The 18,774-nt window shown below is 30.8% G+C and overlaps 2 protein-coding genes and 1 long non-coding RNA gene across 10 annotated transcripts in view; 1 reads left to right on the top strand and 2 right to left on the bottom strand.

Annotated features, from left to right (window-relative positions):
* Positions 1 to 188: 188 nt before the first annotated feature.
* Positions 189 to 14,343, top strand: LOC141455358 (ubiquitin carboxyl-terminal hydrolase 20-like). Of its 5 annotated transcripts, none has more exons than XM_074130359.1 (19): positions 189 to 513; positions 1,759 to 1,857; positions 2,001 to 2,120; positions 3,178 to 3,316; positions 3,493 to 3,758; positions 5,119 to 5,239; positions 5,303 to 5,453; positions 5,878 to 5,948; positions 6,030 to 6,130; positions 6,600 to 6,728; positions 8,355 to 8,476; positions 8,706 to 8,884; positions 9,267 to 9,462; positions 10,654 to 10,868; positions 11,217 to 11,311; positions 11,403 to 11,451; positions 13,502 to 13,535; positions 13,615 to 13,673; positions 13,756 to 14,343. In XM_074130359.1, the coding sequence occupies exons 2-19, from the start codon at positions 1,759 to 1,761 to the stop codon at positions 13,791 to 13,793; spliced, it is 2,184 nt and encodes a 727-aa protein (XP_073986460.1). In that variant the 5' UTR covers positions 189 to 513; the 3' UTR covers positions 13,794 to 14,343. The 5 variants fall into 5 exon arrangements, with proteins under 5 accessions (XP_073986460.1, XP_073986459.1, XP_073986457.1 ...); XM_074130358.1 differs by having other exon boundaries at positions 13,615 to 13,679; XM_074130356.1 differs by having other exon boundaries at positions 190 to 513; positions 13,472 to 13,535.
* Positions 5,303 to 8,356, bottom strand: LOC141455373 (uncharacterized). The gene is made up of 2 exons (XR_012459233.1): positions 7,077 to 8,356; positions 5,303 to 6,966 (listed from the first exon to the last, which is right to left on the bottom strand). It is a non-coding gene; the product is annotated as an uncharacterized lncRNA (long non-coding RNA).
* A 204-nt stretch (positions 14,344 to 14,547) lies between the features above and the next one.
* The window catches only part of Neto (Neuropilin and tolloid-like), a 428,343-nt gene continuing 424,116 nt past the window's right edge, over positions 14,548 to 18,774 (bottom strand). For all 4 annotated transcript variants that reach the window (XM_074130381.1, XM_074130383.1, XM_074130382.1 and 1 more), the window contains one exon: positions 14,548 to 18,070. In XM_074130381.1, coding sequence (XP_073986482.1) covers positions 17,813 to 18,070 — 258 coding nt within the window. In that variant the 3' untranslated portion in view covers positions 14,548 to 17,812. The remainder of the gene's footprint in view (positions 18,071 to 18,774) is intronic.

Genomic DNA, 18,774 nt, shown 5'->3' with positions numbered 1-18,774 from the left:
CGTAAACCATAAATTAATCTTTTAAGTCTTTTGTTAAAAGCAAAGGACAACAGTGAAATGAGCCTTAAAAATATTGGTGATCTATAAATGTTCAATATTATAAATAAAATATTTATTTGTCAACAGAATATTGAAGATTTGATGATCTATCAAGTTTGTAGTTGTTAAGAGGGAATTTTATCTTTTCTGAGTTGGTACCTCTTAAACAATGACACTAGGCTTAATATTTATTTATTTTATCATTCCGGGGTAATTATCATTGCTTATGACACGTTTTATTACTTGATGGATAACTCAAAGGCAAATAATGAGTAAAATCTGCATTTCATTTTTTTTAATTATATTGTTAGATGGAATTGACTCCGAATGGTGATTTTGCAATTAATATTTTTACTTGAAAAGTTATTTCAGTGATTTCCTGTATTTCTTATTGTGATAAAGAAATGGATTGACAATTTATTAAACAATTTAAAGAAATTTGATAAGTTCCTAACAAATTAAAACAATTTTAAGGTTAGTTAATTTTTTGTTTTTTATTAAAATAAATTTTTAAAAAGTTGCTGTTAGTTTATAGCGAGTTTATTAGTTGCGTTGCGCATTATACTGTATTTAAACAGCAGCTTTTTCTATCACACATTTATTTCAGCTGTAATAAATTTAGGGTTTTAACAGAAATGTGATTACAATATCACGTCTGCTGGTTTTTTAAAGTTAGAGATAGATTTTAAGGAAGGAACGGTGCAAATTTTTCATAACTGCTTTTATTCACTATTTGTTGTTTATTTTATTCTGTACTCTCTAGTTGTTTTCAGTTTTTCGGATATAGAAATAGAAAAATTACCAGATTCTCATTAATTAATGGAACTATTTTTGAAAGAATTTTCCTGTATAAATGTAGTTTTATTTAATCAGTTGAGCGTGATCGTTTTGCCAAAGTACACAAATTATGTAAAGTCACGTTACAGTAGTTACACAAGAGAAGCTGAAAGGCATTTCGACTGGATCATTAAAAGTCTGTTTTCGTATCTAAAATGCCCAGGGCTTTAATATTGAATCTTATTTTCAATAGATGTTGAAATAGATGGTAAGAGATGACTAGTGTCTGTATGTTTAAACTCGCCAACTTTTATTAGGCTTATCGCAAATTAATATGTTTATTAATATTTGTATGAATCTAAAATTGGTTAAAAATTCAGTTTGAAAACTGATTTCTTTATTTCATGCGGAGGATGAAACTTTTGGATAAAATGTAACACCTTTGAATTATTGGGAACCTCAAAATATTTTCTGAACTCTTGGAAATAATAATTGTTGAGTAAAGTTTTAAATTCAACTTTTAAAAGACTATTATTATTTTATTCTTAATAGAGAAGTACGAGCAAGGACTAAATGTACAGTTAAGGTCGTACTATATATCAAGAGATTCAGGGCCATTCTCGTGGCACTTATCTCCACCTTCAACTTTGTTTCCGCGGAAGTGACATTGAATTACTAACGTTTTATCATTTTCCATATTATGGCGTCATCCAATTTCAGTTTATAAAAATTAAGTCCTATTGTGTAAGTTATCCAATTTTGTTTGGGTACTATACTGACACAAGAGTGGAAATGAAAAGTAAAAATGGTTAAAAAAAATTATTTTGGTCAGAAGATATTTAAGTGCTATAAGATTTTTTGTATTTTGAATCGCAAAGTGATTACAATTCTATGTTAATCCTTAATCAGAAAACAAGTTTTTGAAACAAAAATTGTTTACAGATGACTGAGATCAATTGTCCACATTTTGCTAACCTCTCTAGAGAGAGATTTGCTGACGAAAATTCACCTCCATTCGCCAACATTCGTGATAAAAACATTGTGAGTTTTTATTACAACATATTGATTTTTATTCCAGATTTAAATATGGAATTTTAATAATTATTATTTTATTTGCCAAATTTTATATAACATTTTGTGAAAACTTTACATTCATTCCTACTCTAACTTTGTCTGTTTTATAGCCGTTGGAATGTACCATTTGTGCACGAAGAGCGCAACACTTATGGCTCTGCCTTCACAGCCAGTGCCTACTGGTTTTTTGTTCAGATGTGGCGCCCAATCATGTAATTTGCCACTACAAGGTAATGTTTTTTTAGGGGGGAGGGTTAGTCATGATTAGTTTTATTATTTTCTCTATTATTGTAAAGTTAATACTTGTGGAGAGATTTGAGAAAACTAAACAATTTTAGAAAGCTCAAATTTTTATATTCATTTAAGGGAGGAAATTCACATTTTCTTCGAAAGGAATGCTTATAAAATTTGATCGTAATCATCTCAATCAAATTAGTTATTCATACGAAATTTATTAATGTTATACTGAGAAAACTATCAATAAATATTGCCCGTTCACAATTGTTCTAGTATCTTAAGATAGTAGCAGGTAGAAACAAGCCTAATTGGTTCAGTTATCAAATGCAGAATTAGCATTCCTTAAATACATATTTAGGCATGTTTGCCCATTATTCATGTGTTCTAATAACTTTTTCGTTATAACCGTTACAATGTATTTCAGAATCGAAAGGTGCCTCTGCTGTAATTCCGGGATGATTTTTTTTTTTCTTCCAGTTTTGCTCGGCAAAAGCTCTTCGTTCCCAGTCATAGGAGGTCTTGAGATGATAAGCTATCGGTGGGTTTGTAAAAACCCAAACTGGTGCAACCATTGACAATATCTGCTGATCCATGTTTCTGTTATGTCGTGAAAGTTAATGAAAATATTGTATGTGGTTAGGCTGGGCTCCCAAAGAGACACATACTTTTAAGAAATGGCTAGTCCTCTTTACTCTTCTATACAATGGAACTTCACAATATTTAAAATGAAACTCCTGAAGAGAAGAATAGTGTGGTTTTATTAAGCTGCTTAAAAAAAAACTAACTAAAATTAAAATAATTTCCTACTTATTTAGTAACTTATCGTTTTTTCTTTGTTTTTAAGCATTTTTGAGCAGAATGAGGTGGTTCAAATAGCTCAAGATAATTGCTAGATTAGCACTCACAGGTCTAACTTTTTGGTCTAACTAGGTCTAACTTACTCTCTTAAATTTTCTCATCCTAGAATTCTCTAAGACCTCTATTCATTGTGTATCTTAAAGAGAAATCACATTGGTTTAGAGTAATATAATTTATTTATTAATTTTCCAGAAAGATTCAAGTCATTGCGTTCATATGAATTTGAACAACTTCAGGCTTTGGTGTCATGAGTGTGAAGCAGAGATTGTCATTGGCATAGAGGAAGAAGATGAACCTCATACTACGACGGTAGAACCTCAGAGGCCGAGAGGTATTTTTTCTGCTTAATTTGAAGTATAAAAAAATTAGTTTGTTTCTCATTTATTATTATCTTTTATTTAATTAATTATTTTTTCTATTTAAATGGTATTCTCCCTTTGTTTATGATTGTTTTGCATTTAAACTTACAAGTTAGGCTTGTTAAAATAATTTATAATTATCTCTTAGGTTTAACCGGCTTGCAAAACCTGGGAAACACATGCTATATGAATTCAGCGCTGCAGGCATTGTGCAATACTCCACCCTTGGTTCACTACTTTTTAGAAAGACCGCGTTTTGAAGAACGAACTGTTCCAGTACAAAGGTGTAGCGGTGAGCTGAATTCACGTAGTCAGTGGTTAACATCAGCATTACATAATCTGGTTGTTGATATGTGGACCGGTCTAGGCCAAGACTACTTAGTACCTGCCCCAATACTTTATGCCATCAGCCATGTAAGTAAAAAACAAAAAAAAGTTAGAGAAAATTGATAATCTTGTTTAAATTGATGAAAAAGAATATCGGCATTTTTCATCGAATCTTATAAGATAAAAATAATAAATCTGGAGTATTAAGATTGTAGTAGTGAACTACTTTTAAGTAAACTATTAAAAAAGCCCAACAAATGTAACAAATAACTTACGTGGACATTCGTACATATTTGAGTAAATAAGATATGACTCTAAATAACCGAACTAAACCAACTAACTCAGGAGACTATGGGTAAACGAATGTCTTTAAAAGAACCTAATAAAATGCAAAATAGCATACAAATAAATTACAGAATAAAAATATGAATATTTTGAATAAATAAGGATTGTTTTATAAAAATCTGGTGTTGATTTTTTTACACTTATTCGAAAAACTGTTTTTTAAAAAGTCAATATTTGTGTAAACTCTTTTGACTCTCTATAACTTCTAGAAGTACATTTCTAACAGTTGTGAGCTCTTTTCTCATCTGAAGACACTTCACGTCCAGTGTTCCCTCTAATTTTTTGTGACCTGTGTGCACACTTTTTTAAGTGTGTGCAGTTTTTTCCAAAATAAACAAATTTTGTGCGGCAATTTAAAAAAGTGCAAAAAAGACAATACAATAATAGTATTAATATTCAGCCAAATTTTGTTTCTACTTATACGCATTGACTCGATCTTACAGCATACCACACATTACAACGGAACGCAAAACTACCCTAAAATCAAGTCAAATCATTAGATCGTGAAGACAGAATTTAGCTGATGACTGTGGTTTCCCTTTTCCATTCAAATGGAAAATAAGAAAATTTAAATACTTACAATGTAAAAACGTTGTCTGCTTCTAATTTTTTAAATTAACACATTCGTCAAAACAAACAAATAAGAACGACAATTCACAATTACTTATTATTGAACAATTTTAGAATTAAGGATTACATTTTTTATGAATGGCATTTATTTTATAACTTCTCTCCCCAGCCTTTTGGTTTTAACCATTCAGCATAAACTTAACTTAAATTTACATTGTTTCCGTCATTCATATATGATTTTACTCTCATCAGCATATCCATATGTTCCTGCAATCGATTTCTTTGTTTCGTTTTAATCAAAAAATTTTTGTGCGCGCAAATATTTTTCATGTGCGCTATGTTTAAATTTATGTGCGCGCGCACACGCGCACAGCTTAGAGGGAACACTGCTCACGTCACATACATGTTAGAAGCTGGACAGAATAGCCTCAAATTCCAATCTCTTTCTTTCCCAAGCTTCTTCCTATAATCTAAAGCAGACTCTAGCATCAAATATCGTTTAAATGAGTTTTTTTTCTTATAACAATTTTAGACTCACCCTATGTTCCGTGGCTTCCAACAACATGATTCCCAAGAGTTCCTACGTTGCTTAATGGACCAATTACATGAAGAAATGAAAGTACCTGGTCTGGAGCCACTTTGCAACATGTTTTGTGAGTATATCTACCGACAAATTTTTAAAATGCTTAAAGAATTATTTCTACCTATAATGATAGTTCAATATTTCAAAAATAAAGGTCAAGAGGAGAACAGTGACAATGAACTTGACGCTAGTTCTGAAGGAGAGGAATATGAAACTTGTGATTCTGGCGTTAGTGAAAGATCGTCTCTCAGCGAAGATACTAATCAACTCAAACCTGTTACGCTGTCAGTTATTTTGTCATTTTGTTCTAGTGTAAAACACATTCTGATTTAAAATATAATACGTTTCACTCAAGAATCCTCAGAATTCTTTTTTTTTTTTTATTATTAAATTCAAGATATGTTCGTTCAGATGTCTCAACGTCCCTTCTTGAAGAAATTTGTTTTGTTTTTTTCATTTTTTGAGATCAAGTCAGTAATACTTTTACCCGAAGAGTCGGAGAGAGTAAAGAGTAGAGGATTTATAGATGCAATTCGAGTTTTCCCTAAAAACAATCAGTTGATTGAGTGTGCTGAATTCAGATTATTTTAATAAATTATCAAATTTTTAAATATTATTATTTATTAGTGGTTTATTTTAGTTATCTTAGTTAGTACTTTTTTACTCAATTTCCATGATAGTTTAATAATTTCTACTAATCAATTTTAGTTCTATATCTCGGACGCCTTCACCAACTGAACGCAGGAAGGTTAAATCTCAAACTCACATTAATCCACCAGGTAAGATGATGGTAATTAATAAAGTTTCATAAAATTTTATTTCAATTCATGTATAAATTGCTATAATTCTATTTTTAATAGGAACGCCATCAAAGAATAAAAAAGTTCACTATAGAAGTATTATTTCTGATATATTCGATGGTACACTGCTAAGTTCTGTCCAATGTCTTACTTGTAATAGGGTAAGTAGCTTTTTAACCTCAATTTGTTTGAATTTATAATTAGAAACATAAATATTTATGTTATTTGCCATGAATTAAATGATATCTTTAGTTGTAAGAATTACTAAGCGCCATTTTTATTGATTTTGGCTTTGAACTAATTCCTCCATTTAGTACAAACCACATGAATTCTTCAGTGCGATCTATGAGTGGAAAATTAAGAATTGTGGGCTTTGCTTCAGGGTAATAGTCATTTATTAATTTTGTGGTTTTTGATGGTAACCACCACTTAAATTGAATTTAAGTTAGATGGAAGTTTGACGTTAAAGGCACTATTGAGTTTATTGATCCTTAGAATGTCATGTGAAGTGACGACTTTATTGAATTGCCCAAGAAATGGTTCAAATGCAACTAAAAAATACTAAGAGCAATTTTGGAAATGTTAAATATAACTGGACTTTTTTTTTTATTGAAGTTTTGGAATTTGTAGGTCTCAACAAGAGTGGAAACATTCCAAGATTTGTCGCTTCCAATACCAAATAGGGACCATCTAAATATATTGCATCAAGGAAATGTGTCTGGACCTCCTAAATGCAGTCACCTTTATACAATAGAACAGGTATTAAACACCGTTTACTTAATTGCCATACTTGGCAGTTTTGATAAAAATCTTATGTAAATATCTTGAATCTTATTTGGCAAATATCTTATTGTAAAACTTGTAGAGTTCTTGTATGTATCAATGTGTATTTTAATTATAGTTATTCTTGAGAATATCAACATTTGTGCAGGACAAACTATTCAATACATTGGTGATAAACTTACTTCGATAAAATTCTGTACAGATAATTCCAAGCCTAAAAAAAAAGTTATTTATAAGAAGGTCATTCAATAATTAAACAAATACATCAGACATGGTTCATTAAATCAATACAATGTTTTGTATATTTTTACAAATAATCCTTACCAACTTTAGTGTAATTGTCCAATCTTCTTACGAGTCTTCTTATCCTCTCAGGGAAGAATCCTTTATCGTGATCTCGAAGCCACTATTGGACTTTTTTCTTTACTTATTCGATGCCGCTGAACTTGATGCCTCGCAAAGCTTATATCCAAAGCTTAGGACCAAACCAATAAAAATCCGAAAGGGCAAGGTCAGGGTCAAGAAGGATTTTGCCAATGTTTTCCAGTGTCAGTCGTGTCGTATTAGGTCAAGCGTAGTCTTGATGAAAAAGCACGCCTTTCCTCTGCCATCCCAGACATTTCCTTATCAGCGCGGGCTTAACTTGTTCCCAATTATGTCTTGATAGTATAGTATTATAGGCTATTGATAGTGCGTTACTTCTTCAAAAAAATCAAAGAAAATCAGACCACGGATACTCCCAGAGCTGTGCTCGTCGCTTACGCTTTTGCACGCGTAATAGCTGATGTCGCAAGGTTGCTTTCTAACACAAAAGTTGCAATCCCTGCAATAAGCGTCGCCTTCATTAACTATATGCCTGTTTACTTATTGACCCTCATATAATCGACAACATTAGAGAGCCAAAGCTTAGAAATGTTTTTTTTTTTTGGTCTCTTGAAAACGGTACCGATGTTTTTTCTAATATTACAAACATCATACATACACTGCCGTTTTCATTAGAAACATAGCTTTAGGACGGACTCATATAAAAATTAAGCCTTATACACAAACATTCACTTTAATTTAAAATTTGTTAAAGTGTTAACACATATTTTATGTATTACTGACTAGTAATTTTGAATATTGCTGTTATAATTTCGTGCTTAAGAAAACCCATTCTACTCGTATTTTGCAATTTTACTGAATGATTTTTTTGGGTTTCGAAAATTTCTCAAAAATAAAAATAAATAAATAAAAGATTAAACAGCTTTCGTGAAACTTATAATAATTGTCACAGATGAGCACTTATGTATTTTATTATTTTCCTGAAAATTTAGCATAGGTGTACGCTTATGTAACCTTAGGGTTACCTCCAAACTAACTTTTTAGTAAAATCTACATCACAGACTGAAGTACTAACATGAAAATTTGTAGTAAAAGTTCAATTACTTTTTCTTCTTTTTAACTAACTATTGATGTCTTTCTGTAGGTAATTGACTTCATTAATAGATGTGAGAATCGCTTAAAAATAATTTTTTTTTTTTTGTATATGCATTGAGTTCCCTATGGGAATGACTACTAAACTGTTGCACTTTTAATGATTTAATGTTATTTATTTAACAGGGTTGGTTTGCTTGGCTGTGGGATTGGGTTTGTTCTCTGTTCTGGGGCCCTACAGTATCTTTACACGATTGTCTTTCAGCATTTTTTTCAGCGGATGAACTTAAAGGTGACAATATGTATAGGTAATTGAAAACTTCATTTTTACTATATAAATTTTGTTTGTATAGTCACTAGGATAGTAAGCGACTCAAAACTAGTTTTTAATTTTGAACTGGCATTGTAAATTTCATTACTATTATTCCCCTTCCCCTAGAAAAATTAATACATTCTTCGGTGTTTGTTTTTGCACCTAAAAAGTATAACATATTTTATAATTTTTATTATTCATTAAATCTTAAATTATTGTTTCAGTTGTGAGAAATGTAACAAACTTCGCAATGGTGTTAAATACTCAAGAGTATTGAAGATGCCTGAAGTCTTATGCATACATTTAAAAAGATTCCGGCACGATTTGATGTTTTCATCTAAAATTACTTCTTATATTAGTTTTCCAATGGAGGGGCTTGACATGAAAGCATATATGCACCAAGGTAACTTAATGATAATAACAGTGGAATTAACCTGAAGTAACTTTAACACTTAGTTTGGAAATTTTTATTGAGATCGAATACTCCCTTGCAGTGTAAGCAGCTAATCCTCTTTTGATACCAAGATAGAATCTCTCTCGTCGCAGCCCTGGGTGGTTTTTGTATAGCTGTGCATTTTCTGTTCTGGGTTGGCTTCAATTTGTAGATTAGTTAAGAATCAAAAATAGTATTTACCATTTGCACTTTGATTAATTACAGAAGCACTTTTTCTTAAATCCCGAACTTGAAAAATGGTTAATAAAAATTAAGTATTCAATTGTAACAAAGAAAATTGCAGAAATAACGCAATAGAGGATTTCAAGGTTTTTTTGTTTATGTTTTTTAGATTGCTCATGCGCAGTGACGCGTTATGAATTGATGAGTGTTATTTGCCATCATGGATCTAGCGGTTCTGGAGGCCACTATACTTGTTATGCGCTAAACAGTCCAACTGATCAATGGTATCATTACGATGACCATTCAGTGACGAAAGTATCACCTCAAGCTGTAAAAAATTCTCAAGCCTACGTTCTGTTTTATAGGTTTGTTGTAACTGTATCAATAGTTAGGCTAATTGAACATACTTTCTACTTTATTATCTTAAACGCTTTATATGCGTAAAAAATCGAATTTATTAAAAAAGAAATAAAGAGTAAATCTAAGTCTGCTGTTGATCCTCAGATGTTGACTCTCGTTTAAAAAAAAATAAAAAAAATAAACATTCATTGATTGTTTCCTATAATTATACTAAGTCCAAATAGAGTAAGAAGATACTTCTCGTAATCTTGAGAATTATGTTGAAAAGAAAATCTTGGTTTTGAAAAAAAACAAATTTACCAGGTAGTCCGAAGTTAATCCGAATTTTCAGCTCTTCCAAAATGTTTGCCAGCAATTATTTTTATTATCTCATCAAAGAGTAACATTTTGTTTTTTAATCTATTTTTACCTTTTAAAGCGCAGTTACGAAAAACATTCTTGTCTGATATACTTTATTAATTGATGCATTTGTGATTATCAGATAAAAAAAAGAACATTAGTTACATTTTGGTGCTTTTTAGCCAGACCTCAAATATCCATAACGTTCACAATCAAAATCTAACATTTTGGTCACTACTATATAAATACGGGTCGCAGTTATTTTTAAATATTTACTATAATATATTCTCACTTATTTAACCAATCTCTAAAGATACTATCTAGAGTTGCGGATAATAATCATATTCTCCAGTTAAGAATATGTATTGCATATGTACAGTGAACCCTAGCAAATTTTCTTAATTTTTTATTTTTAAAGACACCTCCTTGAGGGAATTGGGACAGTGTGACTGCTCAGCTAGCTATTGCTAAAGAACCTAGAATAAAATATTTAACTCTTGTCTCCTAAAATGTCCTAATAACTTCGTAACAAACCTCTTGTTCAGTCCAAAAGCGCTTGAAACGAACCGTATATAGCACACTCAAAAATCAATCCAACTGAATTATCCATAGATGTGTTTCTACATTAGTAACTCAATTTAAAAAATATTCATTGGTTTTTAGCTTATTAAGAATGAATAAACATAACGTTTGGAAAATTATTCTTTAGAAATTCATGGTGTCCTCCCTAAATGAGCCATCTTCTAAATAAATACTAGACTCTTTAAGATTAATGCCATTTGGGTTAATACAGTTTTTTTATTAGAATAAGTAAATATATATACATGATATTGATGTATCTTTTTTGGTCTTATTAGGAAGGAGTCAATAAAAATACATAGGATAAGGAAACGAGTAGCAAAGTTACAAGAGCTTTCACAGTACGAGCCAAGAAGGTATTTAGTTTCTGCTGAATGGATGTCTCGGTTCAATTCGTTATCAGAACCGGGTCCTATAGATAATAGAAGGTTGCTATATGGCGCACAGGATGGCAGTGGCTCGCAGGGTTTAAGAGCGTCCGTTTCATTGTCAGGTAAAAAAAAAAAATCAGTTTTTATTTACATAAAATAAAAAGCGTAATGCTTAAAAAATAAGTAGTTGGCTGATATTTAATTTCTTCTTCCAATTTAATTTCTTACATTTTTCATTGGTATAAAATTATAATAGTGTAGCTAAAACAATAATGTCGCTAACTGATTTGTAACATCCACTTAGAAATTTCTTACCCCTTTGTTGTATGCAGAATAGTGGTAATATAAAAGAATAGTAATTATTACTGTAATTGACGTGTTCTATAATTACTAATGTGAATTGCATTTTAACAACTAATTAACAATGGAAAGTAAAGATCGTCATATTTAATTAAATTTTGAAATTCTAGGTCCGGTATGGTCTTACTTGCAGAAGACTTTTGGTGGCGGTCCACAAATAACAACCGATATGTCGTTTAATCTTGTTGATTGCCATTATAACATGGTAAATATCTTTACTAATTATACTGCAAGTTATTATACTGTTTGTTGCCCGTAAATTCTAACATTAACATTTTATTGTATACAATTTTTAGAAAAGAGATCAGTGGGGCGAACGGTGGGAAGAGAAATCCAACTCGACAGGTGAGAACAATTTTGTAGTAGTTGAATACTATTTTTCTTGAGGCTTATGAGAGCCGAAATTGTGGAGGAGGAAAAGCTGAAACATGATATTGGGGAGGAGATGGAAATGAAATGTTCATACATTGTATTCATGAAATTTGGTTAATCTTGTGGGATTTTAGACCACATTTGATTAACAACCGGCCGTGGAATGGAATTAATGAAGTTGAAAGAATTTTACTGATTTATTTATTTTAATACCCCGCATTATGTACAGTCGGTTATTTTCTTCTATTGGTGTATAGTTCATTAGTAATCCACAAATGTTTTTTACTAATTATTTATTTTAAATTGCTTTTACAATTAGTTAATCATTTCAGGCGATCAACCTTTATAACCTTTGTGTTAAGAAAAACTTCACATCATAATTTTTCTAAATTGATGAATAATTTGTGGCTTATCAAGAAACTGTATGCTATGTTTTGTTCCAGGATACATATACACTTTTTTTCGTTAGGAAATCTGGGCTTAATTTAGGAAGGTGAAGCCAAAAAAACGTTATTATTTTTCATTTTTTTTCTCAATTTGTAAAATTAGGGACTTAGGAAATGAGGGCTATTCTTATTCGTAAAATAAAATCACTTTTCAAGAAATGTGTGTGTGTGTGTTGTGTGAGTGAGAGAGTTTCAGAGAGAAACATTCAATGAGGATGTCCCATCGCTGAAATTCCTGACTGACAATCGCATTAAATTTATATTTATTTTACAAATTTAGCTAGATGTTTAGGATAATTAAAAATTAAATTCAACAAAATTGATCAAATAATAATCCAGTTTCTGACAGTCAACTGATAAATTAAATAAATCTTAAGTTGAAACATTTCCATCTTCTCGAAATTTAAAAATATATAATTTCAGTTTAGTACAAGGTTTTGTACTTAAATTTAGTTATACCACAAACGAATACTCTGTTCAAAGGCATTTATTGCTGTTCCAAGTGAAAGTAATTGTAAAATTTGTTTAAAGGAAATAATGGTTTACATATATGTTAATACAATTTTAAAAAAATAATATTATTTTTTCTGGATCATGGAGGACTAGAATAATGGGTGCGTTCCACTTGGCGACCACAACGACCACGACCACGATTTTGCCCGTTCCACTTGCTTGTGGGCGTTGCGATCGAAAACCCAAGTGGAATGGACTGTGGGCGTTTTAACCGTTCATGTAAACATTACATATGGCGGCCTCGAAAATAAGTTAGAAGCTTGAAGAGGTTATTTTTTAATTTTAACCCCGTTTATAAGCAGTTATAATAAACTTTATTAATTATTGGTAAAGTTGACATATTAAAAATATATATATAATTCAATTTTTTATATTACATTTTAGTGGAGTATTTATAAAATTTACGTTTAAATAAAATTAAAATGTCTTTTGTGGCAACAGTTGGATATTTATTAATAATGCTTTAGAAAGTTCTTTATCTAGTTCCGATGAAGAGTGGAATGCAATTTTACAAAATCGCAATGATAAAAAGCGAAAACTTAGGCCACGTATTATTAGCTATCAGTGTAATTGATCTTTATTCAGATGAACAATTTAAAAGTTATTTCAGATAAATGATTTTGTGTTATTCAGTGATTTAGTATGTAAAGGATAAGTAATTATTTATTTATTTATTTTTTGTAGACTTTCCAGAAACACATTCTATTATTTACATGAAATACTACTTTCCTTTACATGAGATAATTTTTTCGGTCGCCATTTTTTGTTTTAAAAATTGCGCCATATTTCTGAACGCCCACTTCGCCCCAGCTCTATAGATGGGGCGTTGTGGGCTTCGCGTGAGCGAAAAAAGTGACGTCATTAGTGACGTTTTCGCCACGACCACAACGACCGCGGTCGCCAAGTGGAACGCGAAGGTATGTTTTGATCGTTGTGGTCGCTTAGTAACGTAGTAACTTAGTAAGTGAACGCACCCAATGAATGCCAGAAGGTCTAACCCCAAAGATTGAATTTTAAAATATATTGGTTTTTAGGTGAGGATACTTCATTTATTTATTGCGCAGGTCTGAACGATAACAATTCAAATGGCGATAACAGGTATATATATTTTAATTAGTTTAATTTTATTATTAGTTATTATTTTTATTTGAAGACTTTCATTATGTTTATGTTTTAGATCTGCAGATAAAATGTCTTATGATAATCAAGATTCCGGAATATGGTTGGATAAAAAGTGTAATGGTAAATTTTAATTTTCACTACAATTTCCTTAATCGTTTAGAAGCTTTTTAATTTTCAGTTTTGTATGTTTTTCTAGTTAAGGATTCGCAAAACAAACGATCGTTTGAAAATTGAGTAATAGGAGTTTGGAACACGTTGACCTGAGCTATACAACTTAAAATGTATTATAAGCGTAATTAATGTATCTATAATTTGTACATATATAGCAATTATATAAATATAATTATAAATAGTAAATATATTTCATGTGAAGTAATTTAAATATAGAAACATGGTGCATTTATTTATAATATAAATTATGTTTTCATTAATTGTTTGTACTTATTTACTACAAATGAACAATTATTTAATTAAATACCATAAGTTTGTTATAATGTTAGTTGAAATATCAGATTATCTGGGAATGCATCTGGAAAAACTTAGTAGAGAAACACAATCAATTAAAATGAATCTTTTAAATCTTTGATGACGCCGCACACTATCATCAACTTCAACGACCAAACCTGACTGTTAAACATGTAAAGTGCTTAAAGCACTTTTAGATAAACACACTATAAGTGAATAAGTGACGTAAAAATTGAACTGTTTTTATTTCAAAACTTATTTCCAAAGTACCAGACTGGGAGTAAATGGCAGCAAACTGTAGAGAAAAAAAGATCAATGATCGTTTTTCAAAAAGAATGGTTGGTTAGAGCGAAAAAAAATACGGGACAATTAAATTGAAAAATTGTAAAGCCGTATTAACTAAACAATGAATATTGCTTTGCGAATTCTATTTTTTCGACAACAAATTAGTAAATTTTAATTCATTTTTGCTATGAATTAGATTCTCATTTATTGTAAGTAAAAAAAAATTCGTTTTATTATTACTGTTATGATTGGAAGTGATGAAATCATTCGCCATTATCAATTAAAATATTTTTTATTATTATTATTTTTTGAGAGTTTTTATTAGTACTTGCACAGAAAAAGTTATTTCACTTGCAAATAATAAAATAAGTGATGGTTGTAATCCATTATTTAATTGTAAACAAAAACAAATTTTGCAGATAAGAACTTTACTCTTTGTTTTTTACTTTACTGTCTTTAATCACAGTTTTTGTATTCAAACAATAAAATGATGATATAAAAATAGAAATTGCTGAATTGTTTCAACAATTAAAGAGCTTTGCATTGAAAAAGGTTTTGGATACTGTGGAGCTGAGAGTGGACGCGCCTTAATTGAAAAATACAATAATTATAATAAATCTGGGGTGAACACTTAGTAGAGTTTCTTTTACTCTGTTTTCGGAGTTCTAACTCACAAATTCTACTCAAATTCCTGACATTTGAGTCATAAAAGGAATCTACCTACCCGCTCTCAAAAAGAAACAGAAATACCCGTAATCAAATTTTCGGGAACAAATATTCCGAGTAAAATTTTGTAATTATGACACTTATTGATTAAATGAAATCATAGAAGACCCGTTTACTTAATTTTATTTTAATACTATTAAGAGTAGCTATAAATTTGATTCGAACTGGGGATCTCCCACTTCCAATTCCAAGCTTCATGTTCACTGCACGAACAACGATTCGGTATGAGAGTCTGGGCGATTAAATTGCAGGTTTTTTTACCTTTGATTGGTTGCTGCGGATTGTTTTGATTTCAGTGTTCGTTAAATTTTTTTGAGAACCATTGAAAATTGGCTTTGCGCATCATGATGAGTAGGTGCATTCTCTCGGTTTCGTCCAAGGAAATTTAGTAAAATTGAATCAAATATTTGTGCAACAGAGAAAGTAAATTAAAATTAAGGTAAAATGTCTATTTTTTTGTAGGTGGACTTGACGTTGATCATTTAACTGCTTTTCCGCAATCTATCAGCGATTTGGATAAGTACTGTAAGCTGTAGTACTGAAATGTGGAGAGGTACTATCATGCTACGTATATATATTATGTAAATTTTAGAGACAAATTTTCTAGTAAGAGAGATAAATAATTATTTCAAAACTCTTTTTAAACCGTGTTAGTCCATTGAGTTGGTAAAAAAAAAGTCCAATAAGAAGACCGATTATAATAGTTATTTCATCCAATAAATTTGAAGAAAGTTATTTTGTTACCTGGACATAAGGTTGTGTTCAGTATTGTCTTTTCGAAGATGACAGTTGTGCAAATTCCATCATCTGGTGAATCTTGTCTCAACGGTGTAAAATATAAAACCAGAAATTGAGGGTCATATGCACTTTTCATCAACTACTCATTGCTGATTGCCTTGGTTCAAAATCTGCTGCATTAATTATTTGAACACGCTAAAAATGGTGTGGATAAAACTGTGGATACGGTGAGATATTCCAAATGGTTGTGTTACTAACAGATTCCATCAACGTAATGCTTCTTAAGGTGAACCAGTACGTTCTTCTACATGATACAGATACTCTCTAAGCGCAGATCTTTTCATTGTAGGTCTACCACGGCCCCAATGTTGAACTTCCTTTCTCTGACGCATTAATTTTTCGAAACATTTTTTGGTCAAGGTAAACGTTATACGCCCGGTGTGGATTCACCTTGCTATGAAACACGACGCCGTACCATTTCTTTTTTGTTCAGTAAAATATACCCTTGAATTGATGGCACATTTCATATTTCATTCTATTTTAGTTTAAGTTAATTCCTTTGACTATTTTTGTTTTGTTTCTAAGCATTGTGAATGTTTATTTTATTTAAATGCTCCTATGAAGGATCCTCGAAAGACTTCACATTTTTGTTCAAATTCTTGAAATGTAGATGGTCTTTGCTGCCGCCTAAGAATCAATGTGAAAGGCTTAGTAGTTTCTGAGGTGTTTTACTGATCTTTGAATGTTATCAATCAAAGGCAAATTTATAAAATCATTTACAGAATAAAAGACAAATCGACTAAATAAACGATACATAATTGAATGTGGTAAGCAAAATCTGGAAACATTAATGCTGCATGTTTCACATTTCTCTTAACGGAAACACTTTTGTTGCTAGATGATAATTTTACTTCTCGTTTAGTATTGCCAGGAGTTGAGATATTTTTTCCTTCACAGTGATTTAGCTGAGATAAAACTATTTATGACTACGATATTAACAATGCGAAGTGTAGTATTAACAATTTGAAGTATTTTTCGTTTTATTTTATTACAGGAAATATAAAAGAAGCATAACAATCATTTATTTTACAATTCCATTAGGCTTTTTTTTTTTTTTTTTTAATTTAAAATTCTATACAATAACCCAAAAAATTGTTTGAGCTTACTTATTTATCGGGATTCAGTTCATAGGAATTTTTTCTTAGTACTAATACTTAACATTGATTTATACATTTATTATAATATGTATATTATTTACAATTATTTTTATTAGCAGTAAAATTTATTACTTTTCATGTCCATAGAATTTTTTCACATAAACCCCACTGCAGGTTTCTACTGTGAAAAGACAAGAGGCATTAGTAGTGGATGTTTGTGACTTGAGGTATATTTAGTCTCTAAAAAAAAGAAGAAAAAGTAACCATAAAAAAAAGGAACAGATTAATCCTGTTATTGTGTATTACTATGGACTTAACATTGCAAATCATAAATTAGATTTCATTCTATTCAATGTTCCCATTAAATTAAGTAATGTTCTTTATCTTACACTTCATCTTCATGAACAAAAAAAATCTTAACTATGAATTCGCTACCCATGGATTTGTATTTTATTTAAAAAAATTTTAATATAAGTACAATTATATAATGACTTAAAAAAGAAGGATACATATATTCTTATTAAAAGAACATTGTAAATCTAAAAAAGAGATGAACTTTTAAAAGAACTAAAGAAAAGGACCTTTATAAGTTTTGAGAAAGTGAAAATTGGTCATGTCATAAGATAATGTTTGGAACATGGTGGGAAAGGATTAAAATTAAGAACAAAACAGAATGTTGTTAATGAAGGAAATGTATTGGTTTTATTATTAGCAAAATGTTAATGAAGAGTCAGGATAAGGGGCAACACTACCATGCGAATGGAAAATATCGGTACCAAAATCCCCTTCTAGTTCCAAGATGTGTGATGGAGGATATTGTGTACCAACAGTAGTAGGCGTGCCTACTCTCCTAGGATAACGCCTCCTGTACGGCTCCCATCGTCAGTGAGTGATTATAACATCTGGTGCTGACTTGGTGGACTCGACAGATAGTGCTCTTGGATCACTACCACCGAGATGGTAGTGATGGTGATGAGTACCAATAGTTCTGACAGGTCTGCTGCTCGGTGGCTGAGTTGTTTCTTCTTCGCTGCTGCCATAACCAAATGTAGTGAAGCCTGGTGCAGCAGGTACAACACTGCAGTCAGTGGGATGGAACAGTGATTCTCGAGTCTGGCACTGCGAGTCACGCATTTCAACCTTGCACAAAACAAAGCAAGGAATAGAAATATAGTCTCAGTGATGCATTTATTCCTGAACTCAGTACCCTATTACATTAATTTAACGAGAATTGTCATATTTGTTTTTAGTTAAGGCGGTGCAGAGGCAAATCCAAATAACTATTGCTGGAAAACAATTACAATTACATAGAGATATAGAAGAAGGTATTAGACGCCATCTACTACATCCCCAAGACAAAGGATAAAAAATACTTTTCTGAAGAGGCTTTCATTAGTTTTGAACCTGTGCCTTGATTGATTACAATCTTGCTATATGTGACTAGCCTTACAGAGAAAGAAATGCCTGTCTATATAATAAAGGGATGAAAAAAATCAGTTTTCTAATAACAAAATTAAATATTAAACCGTTTAATGATTTTTAAGCCTAATAATGCAATAAGGGCTATTAACAAAAATAAAAAAGATTAACAAACTTTCAAAATATACCTAGTCATATGTGACTGTCTTCTTTTACAATTTGAAGAACTTTAGCTGATAGATTCTTTGGCTTTGAATAAGATAAAAAAAACTCTCCGTTTCAAATTAAGCGATGATGTTAAATGATTTCTAACAAAAAAAAAAATGCAATTTGACCGGCGCTAAGTCTGGTATTTTCGCATTGAATACTCAAGCTGGAACAAAAATGTTCTTTTGTAATTTGAATAAATTTCATCCAGTTTTTTT

The sequence above is a fragment of the Rhodnius prolixus genome, unplaced genomic scaffold (assembly GCF_049639745.1).
Source record: "Rhodnius prolixus isolate KJV_2025 unplaced genomic scaffold, Rpr scaffold_4, whole genome shotgun sequence".
Classification (NCBI taxonomy): Eukaryota; Metazoa; Arthropoda; class Insecta; order Hemiptera; family Reduviidae; genus Rhodnius; species Rhodnius prolixus.
Note: the sequence above shows the minus strand (reverse complement) of the source record. Positions and strands in the feature narration are given on the sequence as shown.

Coding starts and splice junctions, on each gene's coding strand:
- LOC141455358 (XM_074130355.1), top strand. CDS start 1,759: ATGACTGAGATCAATTGTCCACATTTTGCTAACCTCTCTAGAGAGAGA. Junction 3,759..5,118: donor TACTTTATGCCATCAGCCAT/GTAAGTAAAAAA, acceptor TAACAATTTTAG/ACTCACCCTATGTTCCGTGG. Junction 5,240..5,302: donor GCCACTTTGCAACATGTTTT/GTGAGTATATCT, acceptor CTATAATGATAG/TTCAATATTTCAAAAATAAA.